Genomic DNA, 27,486 nt, shown 5'->3' on the forward strand with positions numbered 1-27,486 from the left:
TTTTCAGCAACCACTAGCATTTGTATCCTATCAAGGCAGTGCTGTTCAGTAGTCAGCAGCACGCCTTGCCTAAAAGTGTGATGGATACATCGTAATTTGGCGGCTATTCGCCCCACTGCAAGAATGAAAGGCCTGTTGGCCGCCCTGTAATACATTACACATTGGATACAAAATGCGTGTTGTCTTGCCAACATGGTCCTAGCTTCCACCTTGTGTACCATCCTAGCCGCAAAGTCGTGATTTCATCCTTCCGATTCGGAAAGCCGTTGAACGGTACTATAAACGATGATATCAATTCACCAGATATCAGCCTCTTCTGTAAGGACAACATGAACCTCCGCATCGAAACGACCCAGTTGTTATAGCTACAGGGGCACTTCGTTAGCAGGCTTAGGAGGAGCTACACAAACCTGCCGCCGAAGATAAAATACATAATCCCCGAGATTTTGTGTGAAAACGGCGACATGTTCCAGATGTGTTTTACAGTGCCATGTACCCACGTACCCTCTTCGGGCGGGCTCACTACTGTCGTAGCAATGCATAAGACTTATGCGTTTACTCAAAGTGTCCTGGGTGGTTGCGGTCGTCATAAGTTGGCAAATTGTCGGTTTGGTCCCCATCACCTTGCCATTGACTCGGTTATGGACTGGAGTCGGTTATGAGGGCCTCTTTCTTGACGATCAGTAACCCAAGTTTAGAGGTTAGCCTTGTAGACCCACGACCGCCGTCGTAGCGACTGTTGAGTTTCCCCACCAGGTACGCCTGAGCTGCTGGTACGGTTTTGTCCCTTTTGTTCGGTTTAGTGCTGGCACAACTCAACAAAGGCCTCAGATGTTGAACCATTCCTGTTTATTATTATCATTATTGAAGAATGTGGTGCGTATGGTGTCATGCTTATCATTTCGGCATAAGAGGCGTCTGATAAATGATGTATCCTAAATTACTGAAAGCAGATCCAACTGTACTATACAGGGTCCTGCAACAGTGGCGCGGTGTTCCATATCTCTATATAGGAAGCAGATAGGAATCTAATTTTCTATAATATTACCTTATTGCTCGAGCTCGACAAAATAAAAATATTGGCGGTCACACAGGGTGTTCGATTTTTTCTGGGCGGATCCCAACTGTGTCTTTTTAAATGGCAACCTATATTTTTTATCGCTTTTTCGGTTTCTTCATAGAAAATAAAATAAACTTTATGTATATCTGCACTTCGAAAATATTGACGGTTTTCGAGATATCTAGCATGACAGGTTTTTTTTTTCCAATATTCGTCACTCAGAATATTTGAAATTATAAAGTGGTGCCAAGTCCAGTTGAAAATTTTTTTTGGTCGAATATTCTACATTGGTAACTCTCTCAAACGATATATCTGAAATCGAGCTGTGATATACAGGGTATGAAAAACCGCTTGCCAAATATTGTAAATGAAAATTAGCAAAATCTTCCTTAGATTAAATGGAACACCCTGTATATTATTGATCCATAAGAAGCGCCAACGAAACCTCTACAAATTTCATTAAGTATTCCCTATGGCTAAGTTCAATAGTTTTTCTTAAATGAGCATTTCTTTCGAAAAATGGTCATTTTTTCAAAGCGAAATCCATTTGACGACTGATAAGAATATACAAAAAATACCCTTTCCTTAAAATATCGCCCATTCCTAAAATTACCTGTTGCTAGATAAACAAGTTGCGAATTACACCACAAAATGGACGTTCTTGAATAGTTACAATAATTTCAAAAATCTCGGAATTTGTGCTATATTCTTTCGGTCTAAAACAACCTTTCAGCGAATGAAATATTTATTGGAAATCAAGTAGTCTGGCAAATGACAGAACAAAATATTTGGCTGCAAATGAATATTGAAATTTTTAGTCAATTGTGAAGTTGAACTGTCGGTATAATTTCATCAGAATGTTGTTATCAAAAAGTGATTTGATTGATATGATTTTCATATTAGGTGAATCAGACAGGAATTGTTTATTGGCAAGTAGAATTTATTCTCAACGGTATCCAGATAGAAGGCATCCAGATGAAAGATCTTTCCGAAAGGTCTTGGGACGATTCGTTGAAACTGGATCTATTAATTATTCCAAACATGAGCGCATCAAGCCAGCTACTAATGAAGATAATGAATTGCAAGTTCTTCTTGCTGTTGAAGAAGATCCTAGTAGGAGTCAACGACAAATTGGGGAAATAGTGGATATAAGTGAGAGATCAGTGCAACGAGTATTGAAGAAACATCGCTTGCATCCATACCACGTTCAGTTACATCAAGAACTACTGTATGCTGATTTCGAGAAAAGAGTGAGATTTTGCAATTGGGCCATGAACAAAATTCGTCGAAATGAATATTTTTTCAATAATATTTTATGGTCGGATGAATCGACATTCCATAAAAATGGGTTTGTAAATCGACATAATTACCATTATTATGCGACAGAAAATCCTCACTTATTGAGACAGGTGGATTATCAACATAGGTGGTCGATAAATGTCTGGGGAGGCATCATTGGAGAATATGTAATTGGTCCATACTTTTTTGAGGGACATATGAATGGTGCAATGTATCTCAATTTCTTACGAAATGATTTACCAGGTTTGTTAGATGATATTCCTCTTGACCTCCGCAATAGAATGTGGTTACAACATGATGGTGCACCTGCTCACTATTCGGCAGAAGTGAGAGATCATCTAAATGAAGTATTTCCCAATAAATGGATAGGACGGAATGGGCCTGTACGGTGGCCCGCTAGATCACCAGATTTGACGAAACTAGATTTTTTCTTATGGGGATACATAAAAAATATGGTTTACGTTGAGCCACCAACTTCTTCCGAAAATATGCGACTTAGAATAACGAATGCTTTTCGCAGCATTACACCAGCTGTCTTGCGCAGGGTAGAACAGTCTTTCAAACATAGACTTCAGCTCTGCATTCAAGAAAATGGAAGACATGTTGAACATATTTTATAAAAGTTTCGTTATCAACCTTAATTAAACTCTCCCTTTTGTAGTTTTGTAATTTGCCAGTTGACAAATTTGAATATCTAGAACTCAAGCTCTGAATGAATATAATAACATGAAAAAAATAGTTATTTATAATGTTTCTTTCTTTTAACTAGTTTGGTTTGATATTGCACGAATTATGAGTAAAATTCTGCATCCAATTAAAAAATAATTTTCCATTTAGCAAAAAGTGATAGGTACATACATTTATTTCGTTAAAAAATATTTGTTTGGACACCTTCTAATGTACAAAATTGAAACAAGATATCTTTCGTATATTTTTATCAGTCGTCAAATGGATTTCGCTTTGAAAAAATGACCATTTTTCGAAAGAAATGCTCATTTAAGAAAAACTATTGAACTTAGCCATAGGGAATACTTAATGAAATTTGTAGAGGTTTCGTTGACGCTTCTTATGGGTCAATAATATACAGGGTGTTCCATTTAATCTAAGGAAGATTTTGCAAATTTTCATTTACAATATTTGGCAAGCGGTTTTTCATACCCTGTATATCACAGGTCGATTTCAGATATATCGTTTGAGAGAGTTACCAATGTAGAATATTCGACCAAAAAAAAATTTCAACTGGACTTGGCACCACTTTATAATTTCAAATATTCTGAGTGACGAATATTGGAAAAAAAAACCTGTCATGCTAGATATCTCGAAAACCATCAATATTTTCGAAGTGCAGATATACATAAAGTTTATTTTATTTTCTATGAAGAAACCGAAAAAGCGATAAAAAATATAGGTTGCCATTTAAAAAGACACAGTTGGGATCCGCCCAGAAAAAATCGAACACCCTGTGTGACCGCCAATATTTTTATTTTGTCGAGCTCGAGCAATAAGGTAATATTATAGAAAATTAGATTCCTATCTGCTTCCTATATAGAGATATGGAACACCGCGCCACTGTTGCAGGACCCTGTAGAACAGTTTACCTAACTTACCGTATGCCAATATTTCCTGAGTGTTGTCTGTTTCTTGTTCTTCACACAAAAGAACTTGTACGTCATTGTCGATCGTTACTAAGCAATAGTTTTGCAAAGGATGATTCGTCTTCGTTTCATTCGAGAAAAACAGAGTCCCATCTTTTTTTATCATAAATGGACTTTTCTTTGCGGAAATTAGAAAACTGTAGAAGTCTATCGAGGGACACTCACTCCCGTAGACCACGTGAAAATCCTCTAAATTTATTTCAGTGCTAACTTCATTTCGCTCATAGAATGATAAATTAAGGGGTTTTCCTTGTTCTTTAGCACATAATTCGTTGGTCTGAGAGTCATTTTCTGAGCAACACTTCCTGATACAACTGCGTATATTGCAGATACATCCACGAGTAACACCTTCTAACAGGAAGTAATTATGTTTTTCAAATGTCACGTTGTGTTTCACAAATATGTCGCCCACTGCACCATCAGAGATATCGACACTCAGAGACAACGGACAAGGAAAATTTTCTCCGAAAATTATGCGGAACAAAACACAAAAAAAGATCAACTTCATGGCAACGCTTCCGTTAATTCTTTGAGAATAACTCATTTATTTACAATTTCCATAGAGAGTCACTTTGATACTCATTCTGCCGATAAAAAAGCCACAATTGATAAATGATAATCGTATGCACGAAATCTACATGAATTTATCGTAGAATCTTAAATACGAGTACATTCAAGAAAGTGCATTAGACAATAGAGAATATTTTTCGAAAACTCGAAACGAGCTGTACCAACTCAACGTGGAGACACAAAAAATGATTCACCTTCATAGGAGTGGATAATAGATAAGTAATCCATTCTACGATTACAGATTTCTTGACAACTGTGAGGCCGCGAAATTTTCATTTCAGAGTATCTATACAGGGTGTTAATTTAAAAACTTCCCACCCTCAATATCTTCCTTCCAATAAACAATATGAGGAATCGAAAAAACAGGTCAATTTTATTGTCAAGGGGGTCACTTTCAAGAACTATTAGTAGCCCTTGTGGTTCAACCCCCTAGGAGGGGTAGATGTTACCCTTAGAATTTTAAATGGGAAGAGGGGTCATCTGGCACATCATTTTGATTGACCTGATAAAATTGACCTGTTTTTTTTAATTCCTCGTATTGTTTGCTAGAAAAAAGATATCAAGGGTGGGAAGTTTACAAATTGACACCCTGTATAATACAATGATATTGGATGAAGTTCAGGAGTTCAGATTTCCTCTTCTGCAGGGGTCGAAGAATTTCTTTTTGAGGTAGGCCCGAGCTGCCGATGAACTTTGCTTGGTTTTCAGCACTAAATGAAGTTATCACAATTATGTCTCCAACTATAAGCTTATAAAGGAGCGTGTTGTTCCATCACCTTTTTGCCTAAATAATAATAATAATAATAAAAGCCCGGGCATCTGATGAACCCGGTATAGTTTTCGACTCTAAACGAGGTGACCACAACTCTGTCACCAAGTTGGAACCCGTTCAGCAAAAAGCTCAGATAAAAACCGCAGAGATCACCTTACTTCAATAACATTGGAGACCTCGGCTTATCAAAGCGCCTGACGTTCGCTTTTCTCAGGTCGAGTTGGCTGAAGTCGGAAACTGAGGGGTTCATCATAGCTTGCCAGGACGAGACACCGGTGTTGCCCTACGCTCCGAGGGATATTGAATCCGTTGTGGGGAACGAGAAGTGACGAATTTATTGGAACTATTCGTTCCCCACCCTCAGGCTCATGCAAACTAATAAGCCTGATGTAGCCCTTCTCGACCACCACAGCAAAACGATATTTGTCGTGGAGTTTTCAGCTCCTGGGGAGACGAATATCGTCAGAAAAGAGAAGGAAAAACGGATAAAATATCGAGATTTTCTCTTCGAACTCCGCAGACTCTATCCAGACCACTCTGTCAAGATGGTTGTTCTGATTATTGGAGTCCTTGGTGGAATGATGTCCTCTCTACTCTCGAATCCTAAAATCATACCGGCTTGCCGCACTAGGGCAGAAATCTTAGCCGCACAGGTGCAGAAGGCTGTCATTCTTGGCTCGATGCGCTTGCTCAGAGCACATGATTCTCGAACCCAATGAGCACTTACCCCACGGTGTGGGGAGTGGTCGTTGGTTGATAATGCTGGCACGCCCTCCCGAATGTATCGGGGCTTCGGGTGATAGAACCTGACTACCGCACACTACGGTGAAAAAAAACCAAAAACCTTTATTACCCCTTTACCTTTAACAGTTAAAAACCATTTACAGGGTTAACTAAGTACCTAATGTTAAAAACTAACATAGGTGTTCATAACTACAAAGTTACAATTCGAGAAAAGGAAAAACAAAAATATAATAACTTATTCAAAATACACTTTATTATGAGATTTTCACTAAACAGTTTTCACTAAACAGTCTGTCGGTAGCCGGACGATTCGACGTGGGTGCTTTGTTCACTCAGTCAACCGGCCGATGTGGGAGTCGATGGTTCAAGCCCCAGGCTGAACGCTCGATTTTCAATTGTTATCATCCAATCCATGTTAAGAATCACACGTTAAAAGGTAAAACCTTGTTATTCCTTAGCTTGCACAAGTTTCGACTTCTGAGGGTTGTCGTTCGTAGGGGTGCGATAGCTGGTTAACGGAAAAAACATATTTTAAACATATTTTAAAAACGCAACACGTGTTTTGTCATACAATGGCTTCTTAAGGCATATCTTTACTAACTATATTCTACATATTCAATGCTTTATATGCCTAATTTGTGCTCATGAAACATTAAATAACCACGTAAAACTCAGATACCGAAGTACCTACAGAAATGTAGGTACTTCAAATTGTAAACATATGTTGATTTGTGATGCACTGTTTGGAACCTTTGGTGTAGTATTACTGGAGTTTTTTCCCAACTACAAACCGTTATTTATCAACTCGACACGTGTTTCGATCACCAAGTGATCAGTTTTGATCTTCCTCTTGAAGATGATCACTTGGTGATCGAAACACGTGTCGAGGTGTTAAAATAACGGTTTGGTGCTGGGAAAAAAACTCCAGTAATATTCATATGTTGATTGTCCGAAACCTCAAGATGATGTGAACCATTCAATCAATTAGTATATAACTGTTTGCAACTAAATTTTGACAAAACTGTCTAGTTATGTGTTTCCATCGTTCTGCATAAACTCTTTGCCCTTGAACCAAATTGATTAAGGTAATGATCTTGGTATTATATTTGATATAAAGTCGTCATTCTCATCCCACATTAATAAAATAGCCTTGAAATCACTTAATTAGTTCACATGTACTTGTGTGGTGTCCCTCTTTCTGAATATACTGTAAAAGGTTCGAAATGAAATTTTGAGTAAGGCTGCCTACAAAATGGGCGTTCAAATGGACTAGCACTATAACTTTACTGATATTCTTTCTACACTACATCTAACCACATTGTAAAACAGGCGGATTCAGGATGACCTAATTTCTATTTAAATTGCTGTCACGCCAAATCAACTGCCCAGAACGTCTCTCTTTGGTTGGCCTGAGAGTCAAGCAAAGTCAAGGGATGATAGAGCTGTTTTCGTTGAGAACTCACATCCTACCAATCATGGATTTAATAAGTAGTCCAATGTCAAGAATATTAAAGAAAGCTAATGCATCAGAACTTGATTTTTTACCTACTCCTTAAAGGAGTCAGTGGTAAGATTGCTGACGAGTCAGTTCAACAGAGTGATAGAGAGAGTGATGTAATCGATTGGTTAGAAAAAGTTAGGCAAACTCTACATGCGCAATTTAGAGGTGATGAAATTTTTAATGCAGTTGAGATCGGGCTGTTTTATAAATTAACCCCGGACAAGCCGTTGAAATTCAAAGATGAAAAATGTACAGGAGAAAAATTGTCAAAGGAGGTAATAACTGTGATGGTGACAGCCAACATGAGTGGCACAGTTTAAAAAAAAATCTCGTAATTGGAAAATCGCAACGTCCTCGATGTTTCAAAAATGTAGAGCATTTGCCAGTGGATTATGAGAGCAATGAGAGCCTGGATGACGGCTGACATTTTTATCAAATGGGTACGCGCATGGGATCGTGAACTTACGAAAAAGAACAAGAAAATCACTGTTCTTCTTATGATTCAAGATGCCTGGAACCAACTCAGGCAAGGGCCAATTTTCAACTGTTTAGAACACGCTGGTTTCGTGCGAAGCAATGTAGAATGTAGCATAACTTCAAACGCAGATGATTCTAACCAAGAAGATGAGCAAAGAGAATTTGGGCAAAGGCTATTGATAGGCATCAGTTACCCATAACAATCGAGGACTTTGATCAATACGCGTGTGTCAATGATGTCCGATAATGTCAATCCATACAACTAAAAAGACTAATCAACTAATATACTCTTTACTAGTAATTGAAAAAATCATTTAAGTTTACAGAAAATTAAATTAATTTTGGAAAAAATTAAACCACGCCGCCCATGCCATACAAAGAAACTGCCGACATTCGGTAACTATTTAGTTTTTATGCCATTCGAACTAACTTTGTATATACTCTACTTAAGAAATAATCTTGCCGTTTCAGGCATCATCTGCTTAGTACAACATAGTACATCCGGTCCCATGAAAGTCATTATATCCTGATTCTACTGTATATTTTACAACGTTGTAACTTAAGGTTTTCCCTTTATACCAAATAAATAAAAATAAATAAATTTTTATGGTTTTGTATCAAATTCATACAACTGATAATTTTTTTCGAATTTTATTTAATAAAAACAACTTTTTGAAAACCAAACGATTCAGCTGTCTGATTTCTTCTTGACTTTATCCTTCTTAGACTTCTGTGGAAGTTGTTTCATATTCTTCTTGAAATGAGCATTCACTTCTCTGAATTTTCTCCTGCAAAATGACAAATTTTGATATATTCAAATCACTTTATAATGTAGTAGAGTCGAGTAGTTTTTTTGAACATGTTACATATAAATACATTTATAGCAAGTCGCAGTACATAAAAAAATATTGCAATAAAAATAAAATGTTCGACGCATAAAAGGAATACATATACCTAAATGACTCATGAATTATTGGTTGACCAAATAATCATTTGATGCTTAAATATAATAATATATTACGGGTATTTCAATAAACTTGCTTGGTTCAAATATTTCATTATATCGTAGAAACATTTCTCGAGGAGAAATTTTTTGATGACTGTTTGGAATTCATTAAATTCCAATGTTTTCACCGATTTATCAAAAATATTATACAAATTTAGGTTCAGAGAATTTTTGTTGCTAATAACTACTCTGTGCCTTTGGAGATTCAACAGATCTGGAGATTTTGTTATATTGATGTTTTTTTTCCCATGCCCCCTCCCGGGTTGAGTGCCCTGAAGTAGAAACTTCCCACCCCAGCTATTTAGCGAGGAGAACCTACTACCCCACTCCATCCACCCCCGCTCTCCGAACGGTCTTCAACTTACTGATGGACACTTCAGCAAGATTGACATCTGACCTCTTTTGGTCGAAAGTCAGCCTTCAGGTGCTATTCTTTCGCGATCGGTAAAAAATGTTTTATCTGACTATTCCTAACTGAATTTTTGCATGGGGGCGCCCAAAAACTAATTGGCGGCTGTTATATTGATGTATATCAGAGTGTTTATGATTTTATGTATCTTCAACAAAACAATGTATGAATAATGAAGGCACTGGCATAATATCAAACTAAATAAAGTGTTGAAGACAGTGATCTATGTATCCTACATTTGCTAAAATACGAATGACTTTTTTCTTTTTCTTAAGTTCAAAACACAAGCACTACAAGAAAATCCTCAAGGCTATCTAAGAGCGATGCCTGTGTGAAAGTAGAAAATTCACATTGGATTTGAATCACCATTTGGAAAAACGTTCTCAGGAAGTTGATCCCAAATAAACTCAGTTCTCCAAATGAAACAGTTCTTGTGTACTGAGGTGTACTGAGTTGAACCTCAAAACGATGAGCAGCCACAATCCACAATCAAATGTGCCAAGTCACTTGAACACTTTCCGTGAAAGTATCTATAGAAGAGAGACAAATCTCCAACCTTTCTTCGATGTTCCAGACTGTCAAGGTTGCAAGCAATGTTTGCGTCTCCAATCAGGCGGATGGCTCTCCTCTGGATAGAATCCAGCAGCTTCAGAGTATGCTTAGGGGCGGAGCTCTAAACCTGAGAAGAATACTCCAAAGAAGGTCTGATCTGAGCTTTATAAAGCATCAAATATTGCTGAGGTGTGTACAGTTTTCTGGTTCGGAACAGTGTTGTTGTTATTGTTTTCTGTTTTTGATTTGCCCCAAAGTAGAATACCATATGATAGTACAGAAGGAAGTATAGAGAAGTAAGGTATAATCAATACCTTGAGATTGGTTACTGGTTTGAGTTGTCTTAGAACAAATAAAACTCTAGAGAGCTTGCGAAATACATAATATATGTGGCTGGGCCAGTTTAATTGATCGTTGATAATAGATAGATTTTGCCTTTCCTGATTCATAAAAATATGCTACGCCTTATCTCATCCTGTCGCACAATAAGATTAATATACACACATCGGAAAAGTCTAGGGATATTTTTAAAAATGGCAATTTTTTTTTGTCGATCGCTTTAGGGAAAAAAAGTTGACGGGTGATTATTAAACGAATGTAACTTACAACAAAATTTATTAAAAATGATCAAAAATACTGAGTGCGCATATAAGCAAAACTAAAAAAAATATGGCTCTTCTTTAGCACCCCGAAAAAAAATCATAATACAAAAAAAATTGGAATCAGTACAAAGTATGGCCTCCACGCTGGTTTATTACGGCCCTACATTTATCGTGCATCGACAAAATGAGATTGTCAATGTCTTGTTGAGGTACATTTGCCCATTCAGCGATTAAAAGCTCTCTCAATTGAAACGTTGTGTGAATGTTCCCCATATGCGGAGTAATTCTTCGTTGAAGCATGTCCCACACATGCTCGATGGGATTCAGGTCCGGTGATTGTGCTGGCCATGGCAATACATCAACTCCTTCGTTGGTGAGCCAGTCAGTCACTAGACGCGCGACATGTGGACGAGCTTTATCGTGCATTAGGCGGAAGTTTTCACCAACAGCACCAGCAAACGGACGGACGATAGGTAAAAGAATGGTGTCGAGGTACTGTCGAGCTGTGAGGGAGCGATTTGGAAAAACGAGATCGGTTCTGCCGCCGATCATGATTCCGCCGCATAGTATTACCGTACCACCTCTGTATGTGTAGACTTCCTGGACGTGTCTCAAACGTTCATTATTTCCAGGTCGTCTCCACAGTCTTACTCGACGAGAATCTGGATGAAATCCAAATCTGGATTCGTCTGTAAACAAAACTGTGGCCCAATTATTTGCATCCCAGTTTTGATGTTCTTGACACCACTCTAATCTTCTACCGCGATTGCCTCTCGACAAAGGTGGACATCTAAGTGGCCTTCTGTTGTGGAGATCTGCTTTATGCAGTCGATTTCTGACAGTATCACGACCAATGGTTACCTGATGCGTCTGCTGCAACACGTTAACCAACTCAGGTGCTGTGATTGTCGGTTGTCTTCTTGCGGTTAAGACCAAAAATCGGTCTTGAACTGCAGTTGTAGCGCGTCCTCGCCCTGTATGTTGTTCGGCTGGACTGCCAGTTTCACGGAAACGCCGCCACAATCGACTGATAACACTTTGGGAGACCCCAAACGAAGAGCTACATCATTTTGTCGCATGCCACCTTGAAGAAGCCCTACAGCTCTATTCACCTCAGCCAATGGTAAGTGATGGCGTTCCATGTTAAAGCACAATATTTTCAGTTTATTTGCTGAGCAAGAACTGCATAGAATGTACAAACTCGACACTTTCAGATTATTCATTTTAACCGAAAACCTACAGTTTGTAAAAAACTTGATAAAAGATTAGTTACCGTTTTTGCAGGCTTTGTTCAACCCATAGAAATCTACAGGGTGGTCGAGTGTACTAATTTAATCGAAATTAAACGACCTCATGCATTAATTTTTATGATATTTAGTATGTTATAAAAATATCCCTAGACTTTTCCGATGTGTGTTTAATTCTATTTCTTTGGTCAAAATCTAACAAACCTAACATCAGAATTGCAAAAACCTTTCCACCGACCAATTTAATATTGTCACATCAAAATCAACCATAAGATTTGATGTTACTTAATCAACCTTACTTTTTTCCTCCTTTTATTCTGTCGAATAGAGGTTTAGTTGTTATATCATCTCTCTTGGGGGCGCTTATCTCTAGCTGTTTCCTGACTTTCCTGGCAACTTTCTTCATCGTCAACATGTAAGGAGGTACGTCACACCCAGAGTCTTTCAGAACGTGAGCTATACTGAAATAAAACAGATCTTTTGTAAGATGGATGACATTTTCAAGTATTTTTTCCAATAAAATGAACAAACAAAATTTTACTCTTTTTTTCAATTACTGGATCACTTCATATTTTTATCAACAGCGATATTGGCCATAAGCCATAAAAGCTTATGTTAACAATGTAGAATGAATTCAAAATAAGCGCTTTCCCCAAACACCAGAACTGCAACACCCTTGTCGATGTGCGCTTCACCAACCAAGTAGCGCAGAGTTCTATCAACTAACACCGAATATGCTGTCTTACCTTCTCAAATTAGCGGTGTCTTCTGTGGTGAAAAAAGTGACTGCCTTTCCTCTTCGGCCTGCTCTACCTGCTCTCCCTACCCTATGTACGTATGAAATGGCAGAAGGAGGAAAATCATAATTTATAACCAGATTGACACCTTTGAAATCAATACCACGTGCCATGAGCTCAGTGCAAATCAACACCCAGATACGACCTTCACGAAAGCTCCTCACAGTGTTGTCCCTCTGAAAAATAGGATTATTTTTTAATAATAATAATAATCTTTATTTGGAATTTGTAATTTGTGTTACATATTGGAATTATTTAAAAAATATATGACAAACATTAGATGAATACATTCTAAAGTTGATCAATAAGATAGGCATGATAATATCTCAAGAAAGAAAATTGTATCTACAGGTAACAAACACATAATACATATCATACTTGTACATTGAAAACAAATTTCTTCAGTTCGTTTTTGAACATGTTCAGAGATGGGCTATTTTTAATTGCATTTAGTAATTTGTTGAACCGATCAAAAATCCTTGAAAAAGAAAGCATTCATGATGTTTTTGTTTTTCGTTCTGTTTATATATAAATTATTATTATTTTGAGTGAAGTGGTAGTGAATATCATGATAAAAGACAATGTACTGTTCGAAATAAGATGGTCCTAAATTGTTCAATATTTTGTATACAAAAATCATTGTGAAAAATAATAGTCTTTGGGAAATGGATTGCCAATTTAAAACATTAAGCATAGTAGTAATACGGGTATCTCTACGGCACTTCAAAATGATCCTCATACCACGATTCTGCAGTTTTTGGAGTTGAGACAATTTATTCTGATTGCATAGATATAGGATAGAGGAACAGTAGTCAAAGTGTGGCTGAAAAATTGACTTGTAAACTGTGATACTTGACTCAGTTGAAAGATTACTAGCAATTCTAGAGGAAAATAAAAAAAACTTTGAATTTTTTTTTTATGAATATTCTCAAAATGTTCATCAATTGATAGAGTGTCATCTAGCAGGAATCCCAGATATTTAGTTGAATCCACTAATTCAATTCTTTCACCATCAATGCTGAGGTTAATAATTTGTGAGTCTATTTGGCTGTATTTAAATTTGGTAGTAATTACCATTGGTTTTGTTTTCAATACATTCGGCAATACATACATTAGTTTATTCATTTTCAAATAATTGCTGACACTTTCTAGAGTATTATTCATTTTTTGTAAAGCCATTTCGAAGTTCACATTGCTACATGCCACATCAGCAAAAAAGTTCATAAATTCCCAATCAACAAACAATGGCATGTCATTTAAATATAGTATGAATAGAAAGGGACCCAAAACACTACCCTGGGGAACTCCAACATCACTGTCAATTTCTTTCTTACCCGTTGTTTTCTGTTGGTCAAATAATTAGATAACCAATTGTACACTGTGCCCTCTATTATTAATATATTACTTTATTAATAATTAAAACCTTAAAAACAAATCAATCAAATTACTATGTTGAGGAGAGATACAGACGCCACATTTTAAATAAAAATTTGAACCCAACGTTCCTACAGTCGAATTTGGCGAATATCTGCCAGAAGATACCTATTTTCTTTGCTAATACCACGACACTGAAATATCTCCGACAGAAATTTTTTCAAGTTGCCTCACAAAACATTACTCTTTATCGGTGATGAGATCTATCTGACACAGCATTGTTGTTTGATAATCGATTGATCCCACAACAAATATGAAACTTTTGTCTGAGGCTCCAGGTATTTCAACTACTAATAGTTAAGCTTCATCTCGAGAACTAAGTACCAAACGGAAAAGGCATCTCTTGTGCCAAAACTCAAACAGACTGTTGAGTTTTCTGTGAGAGAAATGGTGCGAGCTTCAACGCCAAGCGTGATATTGCTGATGCGTCTGACATCCCCCTCTACATTCCATCTGGTTGGATAACCCTAGCCTTCTCAGTTGAGCCACAGCCTTTATTTGTGTCGGACAGTATATCTGCTACTCATCGGTAAAATGTTTGGCGTTTTCATAGAGTAACTGGTCAACCTCCTTGAGGTTCCATTCACAGATGAGGATTAAGTATTACTGGTGGAATCCCGATGAAATCATTTGAGTATTGAGGAGTAATTCTCCAAATGGTTCAATCGAACAGTTTCAGCAAGGACCTGCTACTGCACTGCAGGAATTTTCTACGTGAGAAAACTTGCTTGCATTGTGGCATGAGCCAGGCAATTACTTTTTCCAGCAGGCATATGCCGGATCCTACTGTAAAATATGTATTTTCTTGATGATAAATGAGAATTGAAACTTTCTGTTTTTTACCACTTTTATGTGTAACTAACGTTACTGCAGTTTCGTCCTATACGGACATTTTCAAACTTATACATTAAAACTTTTAATGTATAAGTTTGTCATTATTTTCTTGAGTTTATCTATATCAAGTGTGTTTCCCATTATTTTAGGTTCTGTCTGTAGAATATGAAAATATGAAAGAATTGTCTCAAAAAATATATATCAAAATTAGCTTCAACTCAACATAATAAATTTTCAGATAACACATTGTTACCAAATGAAAGTAACATTGTCTTAAGTTCTATCACTGAGATAACAATAGGTGTACCACACTAGATCCTAAGCTATTCATACTCTATTTTAATGATCTGAACATGTTCCCACGTAATGAACCTACCAAAATTACCCAATACATAAAATCATATTTACCTGTAACTGAGTCCTATCCGCGTGAATTGCATCGACGTTTATGCTATCATATATGAGCTCATTAAATAACTGCTGGGCTCTTTCTTTGCTTTGGACAAACACGAGAACAGGGGGACTCAGTCCTTTCCTCACCAAATCCCTGAAAGCCAACAGTTTCCCTTGTTCATTCCCCACAAATAGAAGCTCCTGATCCACCATGTCAGTTGCAGCGTTTCTACAAATACAAGAAAAACATAACAAATCTAAAGAAATGAACTTTAAACGTTCAAACCAGTCTCGAATATACCTGCACAGTAGGTTGAATGGACTGACGCCTATCAGAAAACAACTACTCCCCTGGCTAATACCAAAAGAGGCGTTGGATTATATCCGACAGGCGTCAGTGCAGGCATCTTCTCAGAAAATTTCCTGCATATGCAATTGGCAATACAACTGAAAGAGTCGACCTTCAATTTTGAAACGGGCACACTTGCAGACCGGTTTCAGGCTCATTAGCCACTCATCAGTGCAAGACAGTGGCCATCATCGACCTAAAGTCAATGATATTCCATAATTGAAAATCGGAATTCTTTCACAGTATTTCATTCCTCTTCCTAAGTTGGAGCGAACAACAAAATGTCACTCCATCTAGTAGACGAGGTACTAACCAACTGCATATCCGTAATTTGCCCGATTCCTCTGAATAAGGAAGAAAAACTTTCTTATTAGTCGGTGGGCTATTTTTGAAGACTGGCAGTGAACAAATCTAAAGAAATGAACTTTAAATATTCAAACCAGTCTCGAATATACCTACACAGTATATTGAATGGACTGACGCCTATCAGAAAACAACTGCTCCCCTGACTGGGTGGTATTAGCCAGGGGAGTAGTAGTCTCTATGTGCAGAGAGTAGTCTCTATGTGCATTTCATCAACCAAGTAAACATCATCAGGGGACAGTTGAGACTCTGAGCCTTAGTAATTTCCTGATGATATTAACTTGTAATGTTTTCAATAGATACGAGGTCTGTTCAAAAAATAAGGTGAATATTAGAATTTCGCAGGCTACGTACATTAGATGAGTTTTTTTATGTTGCTACACTTGTCTTAAACATATAACACTTGTCTAAACAGCTATTCAATTTGTTGGTGAGAGGCATAAAAGAAGGTTAGGTTAAGTCAAAAGTTAGTGGGTCCATTCGACCATCCACTGCAACCCGCAAGGGTTTATTGTGGCTCACACCTATTTACACTCGGCCAAATAAACTCAGCTTCCTGACGAAGCCGATTAGTTTATGGTAAGTGATCTTTCAGGTCAGATGGAACGAGTGCGGCTATGGCAGACTCTAAAAACCTGATTCAGTCCGCAGTGGGACAGGCACAAAGTATGTGCTCTGATGTTCAATCATTTTCCAAGCGGAGGCGACACACACTGTCTTCCGATAGCCCGAGTCTCTGCATATGATGATTCAGACGACAGTGACTTGTGAGAAGGCCTGTTAGACATCTTAGTTCATTCCTACTGTAGTGCAACAACTGTTTGGTTTCAAGCTTCGAAAGGGCATAAAAGTAAGAAGTGTTTTACGTGATCGGCGATTTTCTGGCATCAAAAAAATGGATCAAAGAATTTGTATCAAATTTTGTATGAAAAATTGAATCAAGTGCTCAAAAACACTTGAAATGTTGACAATGGCACACGGTGATTGTTCTCAGTTAGAAAAATCTATAAAAGTGGTACAAGCTTTTTTTTAAATAACCGCATCAACCGCGAAGGGTTATTAGCGGAGGAACAATTAGATATAATTATATTTTATGTAATCTGTTTAAAAATCTGTTTAAAATCTGTTTTCCATTAACCAGCTGTCGCACCCATACGAACGACAACCCTCAGAAGTCGAAACTTGTGCGAGCTAAGGATTAACGAGGTCTTACCTTTTAACGTGTGATTTCTAACACGGGTTGGACGATAGCAAGTGAAGATCGATCGTTCAGACTAGGGCTTGAACCACCAACCAACACGGCAGTCAATTCGAGTGAGTGAACAAAGCACCCACGCCGAACCGCTTGGCTACCGAACGACCAATATATGAATAGATTTCAAAAAGGTTACTGAAGAGTTCAAGTTCACCACATCTAGGGCAGAATTAACATCACTGGGAAGTCTTGCTTCTTGTCTTTCATATTCAAAAACTGGGCACTCCAAGATAATGTGTTCCACACTGTTGACTACACCACAAATATCACACTCCGCAGCATATTCTTTCTTCATAAGGTGTTGGTGTGTTAGTCTTGTGTGTCCAATTCTGAGGCGAGTAAGAATGACTTGATGTCAACTTAATGTACAAGCTTTTCACAGAAGGTCGAGTAGATGTGAATGACGACTCTCACCCTGGAGAATCGTTGAATCACTATTAAAGTTGCTGAGGATGTCGGCTTATCGGTTGGATCATGCCACGTAATTTTTTCGAAAATTTTGTACATGAAGCGTGCGGCAGCGAATTTCCTTCCAAAATTGCCGAGTTTTGGCCATTCCTACTTAATGGAACGAACGCAAGTGGTCAAAACAACTCAACTTTAAAAAAAAATGGAAATTATTTCTGGAGTTCCACAAGGTTCTCTGTTAGGACCCATTCTTTTCTTATATATTAATGACCTCACCAAGCTTAATATTTCTGGGAAGTTCAACTTATCTGCAGATGACACTACCATACTTTGGAATAATAAAAACACTTATGAGTTGCACAAAAGGGGCAATAAGGTATATAGGAAACCTTAAAACAAGAGACTCCTGTAGAACCTTCTTCAAAAAACATTATTCTAATGATTACTGCATTATTTGTACATGAATTTGTGTGTTTAATAAATAAACATATATTAAATTTTGCTGCACACTCTTCTGATTATAACACCCGAAACAGCAGGCACACTCTGAAACTCACTGTGCCAACTAAAAACATCACCAGAGACTCCATATTTTACAGCGGTGGAAAAATGTACAATCATTTACCTATGGACATAACAGCTGCCAATATAAATGACTTCCAATTCAGAAAGTTAGTCAAACAATTTCTATCTGATATACCCTATTATACTTTGGATGAATATTTCAACGATACTGACTTACTCATATTTTTTATCTTTATTTATTAATGAGCTCCTAAGTTGTTACTTTTCATGTCTACTCTTTTCATAAACTTAACTTTTACTCTTTTATGTATACATACCTTTTATATCCTCCATTTTAACATAGTTTGTACCCATGCACCATTTTTATTTTTATTTCATTTGGTATGTTTTGCATTTTTTTCAAGTATTTACAACCCAAGCTTTGTCTACAAGATTATGTCTTATGATAATAAAGCATATTATTATTATTATTATTATTATTAAAAAACCGTCACATGAGCATCACTCAGGAATTGTTGAATGACGTCAAAGGCGATCAATATATGCTTGAAAGAGCCCAAGAGAGTTGAAACCAAAAAAAGCATTCCAAATTCAATCAAAGTCAAGGTTTTTTTCACTGTTTTCTTTGATTACTGTGGCGTAGTGCATCAGGAGTACTAAGCAACATAGTCGTACGGTCAATAAGGAGTATTACCTTGAAGTAATGTGCCTCATGCGAGGAGAAAAACAAATAAAACATACTTTATTACAAAAAAAACAATTTGTGGCTTTTGCATCATAATAATGCACCTGCTCACTCATTATTGCTTGTTCGTAAACACCCTAATCATTCCTCAGCCACCGTACTTACCAGATTTGGCCCCCTGCAACTTTTTCCTGCTCTCAAGATTGAAAAGACTTATGATAAGATGGCGTCTTGTGACGATTGAGGAGATAAAAACCAAATTGCTGAGAGAGCTCAAGGACGTAACAAAAAGTGCATATCAGGATTCGAGGATTGGAGAAAACGCTGGTACAAGTTTATTATATCTTAGGGGGACTACTATGAAGGGACGAAAAAGAAATTGATGAATAAACAAATATTTTTGAAAAAAAAAATGAAAATTTACTTTCTTTTTCCAACAAACCTTGTACAAGAATTTAATGCACTATTATTGACTTGCAAAGTAACAGAATTGTTCACTATTTGCTCACCTCTGTCCTACAGTCACTCTGACTAATCCTTTCATGTTATGAACACACCATTTCGCCACGATAGGTGTGTAGGTGGCGCTGAACATGGCTATCTTTCTGTCCTTGCCCGAGCAGGCTTTCATAATTTCGTTCAGCTGATCTCGGAAACCTCTGTTTCCAGACTCGAATAGTTTATCAGCTTCATCAATAATCAACCATTGAACACTGAAAAATCAAACAGTTATAAAAGAGATTATTAATAGTTGTTGTTATAAAAATCTGGACACTGATCATTCAATGATATTCTTTCGTGAAGAATTGAAATGTTTTTTGCAATTTTTTTACCAATGATGCATAATTTTCTACAACTGAAGTGAACTTACTTATTCAAATTAACCGCTGGTGGATCCTGCTTCAGTAAAAAGCATAGCCTGTTTGGAGTCGTTACCAGAATGTCTGAAATAAAAAGTGAAATATTTCAATGAAGGTTACAAATGGAACCTCTGGTGTAGAATAATTCCAAAGCAAACACTGTTCCCAAACACCAGAACTGAAAAATCTTCTCGACGCGCGTTTTATTAGGCATACATCAATGAATTCAGAAGTGGGTGATAACGCTCCCTTGTGGATGCTGGAGGCCTTTAGGGGGGCAGTAAAGGGCACAGAAAAGATTGGGGAGCGTTGAAGCGGTTTAGGGGGGCGATGGCTAATTTAAAAATGTTTTTTTGCTTTCAACACAAACTTTACCGCTCTTTTAGAATTAACGCGCTTTTCCTCGTGTAACGCCATCTAGAGGACTAGACAGTTACTATTTCCTTTCCGATAGTTGTCAAACTGTGCAATAGATGGCGGTAAGCTTCAATGCGAAGCGAGGAGTTTCTAGTTTCCATTCTCGGAAGTACTAGGCCTGCCCGCTGCCTCATATTAAAGAGCGCGCGCGCCATCCAGCCAGTAATGTCATTCGACGATATTACGAAAACAAGTGAATTTAGTTAGAGACTAGCTAGGTAAAGTTCTGTACGTGCCATGGTGAATACTGTGAGTGGTGGCATTAGCAAGTTTTTAATACTCGATTATTTACTTCGGCATTTTTGAAGACAAAATTATGTCTGAAGCAAAAAAGAAGAAACGGCAGTATAGCACGGAATATATAAAATATGGATTTATTGAAAATCTCACAAATCCATCTTCGCCTATGTGCCTTGTTTGTCAAAAAACATTTTTGAATGAAGCGATGAAACCCTCAAGGCTACAAGATCATTTGAATAAGCTTCTAAGCAAGACGACGACGGACTCCGAACTTCCTACAATATCTCCTTGCTAAATGCTCAAACAGGTAAACCTGTTTTCCTGGTAAACCTGGAAAGGATTTAGTTTAACCGGCAACGCATTCTGATATGCTGGAAAAGGTACAAAAACGATATCTCAGGTCAATGTATCTAAAAAAATATGGAATATACCCTTTTATGATATCCTATGTAAAACAAATGGAAGATTTTAATTTAAGCACCCTTAAGAAACGTCGAGAAAATTTTCAAATATTATTCATATTCAATTTATTACGAAACAACATTTTTCTTCCCGATGTACTCGCTTCCATCAATTTCAGTATACCAGATATCCGCCTGAGGCGAAGAGATTGCATATTTCATAACTTCAACGTAAATTCTCCAGTTGATTGCTCCTTGATAACTACAAACAAATTAGTTGAAAACACTGATATCGATATTTTAAACATTACCCCAACCAATCTCAGATCTCTGTTATTCACTATTCAATAAGAATGAATTAATGTTACATGTTTCTTTTATTTTTAAAGATATGACATATATATTATGAATTTACACACTAGCCCGTATCTATTTCCTATATTTTTTAACACCTATTTGCAATGATTTCATATATTTCATTATAGGGATTTTATATTTATAATAATTTTATTGTCAATTGTATCTTTTTATCTATATATGTGTTAGGTTTAGTGTAGTTTAGGTACTGTGTATATGTAATTGGACTCTGTCTGTATATATTCAGGATAAATGAATAAATGAATAAATAACAGCAAAACCAGCGGCAGATATTATCCGAAAAGTTCCTTTGAGCAATAGTTCCGTGCAAAGACGAATTGATGAGATGGCTGAAAAAATTGAAGAGTCATTGTGGAATCATTGAAAATCTTCTAAATTCTCAATTCTTTATTGGTTGAACCAATAAAGCATTGTTGTTATCATATAAAAGCCAATCCCGCAATTGTACCCTGGATTGTAGTCCATCGTTCAACAATTTTTGATAGCATTCCCATCATCGTATTTGGTGAACGTGGATTTAGTGCTGTGGCAACGTTGCTAACTAAAAAGAGAATTCGGTTGCAGAAAATTTGGAGGGCGCTAGAAAATAATTAATTTTCGAAGTGGACGGTAGACAAAATAAGTTTGAGAACCTCTGATTTACATAATCATATTTGTTTTTTTTTTGTTATTAGTTAGACCAATTCTGAAATAGCTCCCTTTAAAGTTATATATTTATGTATGAATATTTCTTGTATAAATAATTCCCTGTATAAACCATTGTAGTTTCTTGGGAATGAAAAAAAATATTTGAAGGATATCGCTTGTTTTCAACTTCGTCATTGATAACATGCTGAAAGGGAAAATATTATAGAATAGGGAAACTTGCTGTTCACTGATATAGTGTTTCATACTACCGAACATAGATGTCACTTAGTAGGAAAAAAATTTGATAAGGACTCAATTTTCAACTAAAATGAATACCTACCATATTTCTGTGAGCTATTCGGACCATACTGACTCAAAGCTCTTTTGATTTTACTGATTACGTGAACCCGAAGACCTCTACCTTCCGATAATCTCACACACTCCCTTTGGGTTTGTTTGGCCAGTTCTCTCGTAGGACACAATATCAATGCTCTGAATCCCTGCCTTTGTGGGCCTCCCAAAGATGTTATGATTGGAATGAGAAAAGCCGCGGTTTTACCAGATCCTGTGGGAGCGCAGGCTAAAATTTGTCTACCCTGAAAACAACGGAATGTGACAAATGATTATAGCAATAATTTCATGGTCCATAAGATCAAATAAATATTACAAGTCAACTATTATCTGAAAGACAAGCAAATGCTTACTAGATTGAAAAATGCATATATACTTGAAACAGACACCAAAGAAATGATGCAGACATTTTTGAGTAACTTTTTCAATGGCTATATCACTTGTGCATGGACAAAGCTTACTGAAGCTATTATCATAATAATGTGTGACATTGTTAAATCATCAAATCATTAGGAGAGTACTAGTGAGATAGTTGTGTTCGAAACTATTTGGTGCAATAGGTAGATTTCACATAGATCAAAAGCCCTAATGCATACGCTGTATGTTCAAAAAATGAGGTGAATTTTCTATTTTCTGAAAAAATATTTGCTTATTCATCAATTTCTATATTTGTTTGTTGGATAAGTAAAGATCAAGTTATTGAAAGTTTCTGGCTGATAAAAGAAGAAGTAACCTCCTTCTTGCAAAACTTAGATACAGAGGGAGCCAGAAAGAACCAACAAGCTTAATATGCTGGTCTTGACTTTTCAAAAAGATATTTTGAAATATTCAAATGCGCTCAACACAAAATCACAAGGAAATGGAAAATTAATATGTGATCTGATACAAAAAGTGTCTGCTTTTCATCGCAAGCTGGATATCTTTCAAAAAGATATTACAAGACAAGAATTTATTCATATTCCGACAATTCTTCAATATAAAAAGAACTCCGAAGAAGACATTGCAGTGTTTGTAAAATTTCTGGCTGATCTTAGGAACGAATTTGCTACAAGATTCCAAGACTTTGCAGAGATGGTCAAGCTTTCTCCGTTTCTTAAATCATCATTTGAAGTTGATGTAGCAGCAGAATGGACAGATGTGGCTGCCAAAGGCATCACTTCAAATAGAGATAATTGATTTGCAAGATGTGTCTTTGCAATTATATGAAGTGGTATTCACTGAAGAATTTTGGACCAAACATGTTCCATAAAAATATGAATATATATATATATATATATATATATATATATATATATATATATATATATATATATATATATATATATATATATATATATAAATAAATTTGGCCACTACGTTTGGCTCGACATATGTATGTGAAACATCTTTCTCGAAGATTAATTTTTTGAAAAACAAATATCGTTCGAGATTAACGGACGCCCACCTAGAAGACACACTTCGAATTTACTGTTCCTCTCGAGTACCAAACTATAAAAAACCGGCTCAAGACAGTCGTTGTAATTTCTCACATTAATTTTAGGTCTTGTGTTTTATAATTCAAAATTTGATTTGAAACCAAAATAATACATAGGTAGCACTTAATTTTTGTCAGTTGTTTTTTTCTGGACCTCGTAAAAATTTTCCCACAATTACCGGACCCCACCTAAAACTACTTGCCGACCCCTGCTAAATATCTATATTGAATATCATACTTATATGTTTCTGGCATTTCTACTTCTGAAAATTTTCTAATAACAGTGAAGAAAAGTAATATTTTCTTTGGCAAAACAAGTTTTTCCATGATTTGCAGGCTATAAATCATTGATGAAAATAATGAATAAAAATATAATTAAATGTTATCTACATTTTTGATATTCTTTCTTATATTTTTGAAAACTTTTTTGTGCCAATTATGAATTATTATTCCCTTCCATTCACTATAGAGTGTCTAATTTTTATTATGTATGTATTACCTACCAAAATAATGTTAACAATGAGAATAATGCTACATTCATAACGTATTCTGAAAACACTTTATTGTGTGATTTTCACTAGACAGTTTTACAAAAACGCAACATGTGTTTCGCCATACAATGGCTTCCACTCAGGTAATTTAATTCATTACAAACTTAGGTAAAAAACCAGGTACTTGAAATTTAGGTACTTCAAATTGTAGAATAAGGTATATATAGCATTGAATTTGTAGAATTAGTTATTGAGACACGCCCGAGGAAGCCATTGTATGGCGAAACACGTGTTGCGTTTTTGTAAAACTGTCTAGTGAAAATCACACAATAAAGTGTTTTTAGAATATGTTAGTTATGGATTTTCATCAAGTATCGGCAGATTCCATCATATAACTACGTTCATAGTTTTTGTGTTTCTGAAAACGATTCTGATGGATATGATGAATAATAATTTCCATGTTTTGAATACCGATTGAACCACCTTTCACTAGTCATGAAGTATTTGATGAAATAATAATAAATAATAAAAAATCTAACATCTATTCAAAATAGATATTTACAAATAAATTTCAAACTATAGATAATAATTTGTTTACTTCATAAGAATGAACCATTCCATAGCATTTAAATACTCAAAAATGTGACAAAAGTTCAAGTGGATGCTTTTACCTTAACCTCAGTTGCAACCTTATGTTTGAAAAGAATTTGAAGTCACAACTTCATGGTTGGGAGTGTTTCTATCAGTCAGAGAGTTAACAAAGCTGCCAAAATTGTGGTACAGTAAGATCTAATTCATAAGCTTATTTCACTATCTTGAAAAATTTAAGATCATCTAATAATGAGACAGTTTTACTATAACTCAAGAGTCTCACAAGTGTCATTAATAAATTGAACATAATAGGATCCTTATGGTCCTTGAGATACCTCTGACAAAATGTATACAATTTCTAGAGCCCATCTCGAATAAGAACCATTTTATATCAATTCATAACATGTTTATTTTAAAATTGAAAACTGTTTTCCTACTTACTTCTAGCATTAATGGCACAGCCTGCTTTTGAATTGGTGTAGGTTCCTCATATCCACATCGTTTTAAGTTTTCAATGATGTCAGCTTCAACATTAAAATCATCAAATGATTTGGATGGTTCAGGTACTCTGCGGCCAACAACGCTAATGTTATTCAGGTTCCTGAAGTGTCTAATCTGAAATAAATACATGTTAAAGAATTATATAAATGAAAAAAGTATATTTTAGGGAGAATGATGTTTGGAAAAAACAATGATAACTTTAAATCCTGTTGTTTCATATGAACATCTATATCTATTACAAACATACAAATTATGAAAGAAACATCTGTACAACATTACTTACTAGATATTTTTGTATTTTCAAATTTCAAAACTCTAGGTATATAATATTTCAAAACTATCAACACTCACTTTCTCCTCTTTCAGTATCTTTGCTTTATGATCATCATTATCAAGTTTCCGTTTCTTTCCCCTTTTCGAGCTATCCCATCCAGCGAGAATAGTAATTGATTCTTCTGGCGGTTCATCTATTTCAGCAAACGATTGGGAGGTAATTTCATCGTTATCAGTTGAAACATCAAAGCAGTTTTGTTTCGAGGGTCCGTCTTTTCTTAACTCTGCATTTTTCTAGAAATTCTCGTATGATTAAAAATATAGGGAATGTGTATTTAATCCGACTTACCACAGAGCTAGGTTTTTTGATAAACTTGGCTCCTCGACTTAGTTTTTTAAATACATCATATGCATCCATTGTATAATCTATTTCCAAGAGGTGGAAACTATTTTTCCAAAATTTTTGACTTAACGATTATAACCAATAATATTACGACATGAACATAACCTTCAATATTTTTATTCAACTTCTTCTTATTGGCCATAACTGTAATGTAAATGTAAACAACATTGAAAATATAAGTGCCAACTTAACATTGTCAAGCTGCGTCACTTGAGTTTTACTCAGCAACTCTATGAATTAAATAGTGATAGATACCTCTATCATTTCTCAATCAAGAGTGGTGTAGATCGAGAGTTTTTGATAAAATATTTGACATAAAAAGGGTTCCAAGTGATCACAGGGATATTCTATGCATCTTACTAGCAGAAGTAGTTGCGTTGATTTTGTATCTTCGGATGAAATGTTGAGGATAATTCTTTGGATTAATTGATATATAGATTTCCATTCATGTTGAATATAGCTTCAATTTCCATTTTTTTGTTGAAAGAAGTGTTGTTTGTTAGAATTATTTGTGCAATTTCATTTTTCTTATATGGCAACACACCATTGAATAATAATTTCGAATCGGATAAGGATATAATATCTTGGCACTATACATTAATGGAAAAGCAAAAGCAGCTTCTCAGAAATTTGAAACAAGATTTCAAACTAGACAGTTGAGTAGGCTTCATTTACACAAGCAACTTACACAAGCAACATCGTTAATGTATAGTCGAAGTAATCTTATTGTACCTAATTGAACGTGTCGGCTTTCTCATAAGCCAAAAAACTAATACAGAGAAATAAAGCCGCTGCCAACTAGTCCACGTGGACTGAAGAATAGGCGATTTGTATTGGATAATTTTTACTAACCGATTTTTATGATTGGCTGAAAAGTCATAAAATTAAATTTGAAATCATGTCAAGAGATTACTCTGATAACTTAATTCTTTGGCAGTTCTCAGTTGAATGTTGACCAATTTTCTAAGCATAATTAGCTCTTAGTTTTTGTTAAGTGACAGAAAGTTTCCATATATGCTCTCATCGATTTATTATGATTGAACCACAGTTGAATAAATACAACCAGCAGGCTCTCTTACAAGGTGATCCGCCCGAGTTGCCGGGGACCTTCAACCGCTCTTTGGATGAGATTCTCATCCAACGCTTTCAGTGCTGTAGTATCGAAGGATTTGACGGTACCACGAACATCGGATTAGTTATAATAAACTGTCGGAAAATGATATTGTGTTTGGTTCATTCGCTGTTGCTTTTATGGTTTTATAAAAATTAATTTAAAACAACCTCAACTTATAATACACGTCAGTCTTACTTCATTTCCCTTCCAACACCTACTCTAGCCCTTACACAAAACTTGAACTCTCAGGTTTTAGTATTAGGAAGTGTGCTATTAGTCCAGTTCATCTGATCGCGATTTGAGTGTTGAAATTCAATTGGTGCAGTTATAATTACTTAAAAATTTTGTTACCTGTTTAAAATGTGGCGATACCAGTGAATAAGATTCGGATACATTTGAATATTGAAACACGTGAGCTGTTGTGAATT

General features: G+C 36.0%; 2 protein-coding genes across 3 annotated transcripts in view; both read right to left on the reverse strand.

Moving 5' to 3' along the window:
- The window catches only part of LOC141485416 (G-protein coupled receptor Mth2-like), a 32,218-nt gene extending 27,531 nt beyond the window's left edge, over nucleotides 1–4,687 (reverse strand). The window contains exon 1 of one of the 2 annotated variants that reach the window (XR_012467190.1): nucleotides 3,967–4,687. Coding sequence is in view for 1 of the 2 variants with exons in the window: in XM_074182072.1 (XP_074038173.1) it covers nucleotides 3,967–4,558 (592 nt within the window). In the remaining variant the exon portion in view is untranslated. The remainder of the gene's footprint in view (nucleotides 1–3,966) is intronic. The other variant, XM_074182072.1, reaches the window with a different exon arrangement.
- A 4,026-nt stretch (nucleotides 4,688–8,713) lies between these two features.
- On the reverse strand, nucleotides 8,714–26,064 carry ais (DExD-box helicase 52). The gene is made up of 10 exons (XM_074182069.1): nucleotides 25,891–26,064; nucleotides 25,620–25,835; nucleotides 25,209–25,382; nucleotides 22,201–22,456; nucleotides 19,809–19,881; nucleotides 19,447–19,650; nucleotides 15,368–15,581; nucleotides 12,641–12,867; nucleotides 12,194–12,355; nucleotides 8,714–8,866 (listed from the first exon to the last, which is right to left on the reverse strand). The coding sequence occupies exons 1-10, from the start codon at nucleotides 25,957–25,959 to the stop codon at nucleotides 8,767–8,769; spliced, it is 1,695 nt and encodes a 564-aa protein (XP_074038170.1). The 5' UTR covers nucleotides 25,960–26,064; the 3' UTR covers nucleotides 8,714–8,766.
- Between the last annotated feature and the right edge of the window lie 1,422 nt (nucleotides 26,065–27,486).

Source organism: Leptinotarsa decemlineata, unplaced genomic scaffold (genome assembly GCF_025532065.1).
Source record: "Leptinotarsa decemlineata unplaced genomic scaffold, Ldec_3_MD MMD2_tig00026328_RagTag_RagTag, whole genome shotgun sequence".
Classification (NCBI taxonomy): Eukaryota; Metazoa; Arthropoda; class Insecta; order Coleoptera; family Chrysomelidae; genus Leptinotarsa; species Leptinotarsa decemlineata.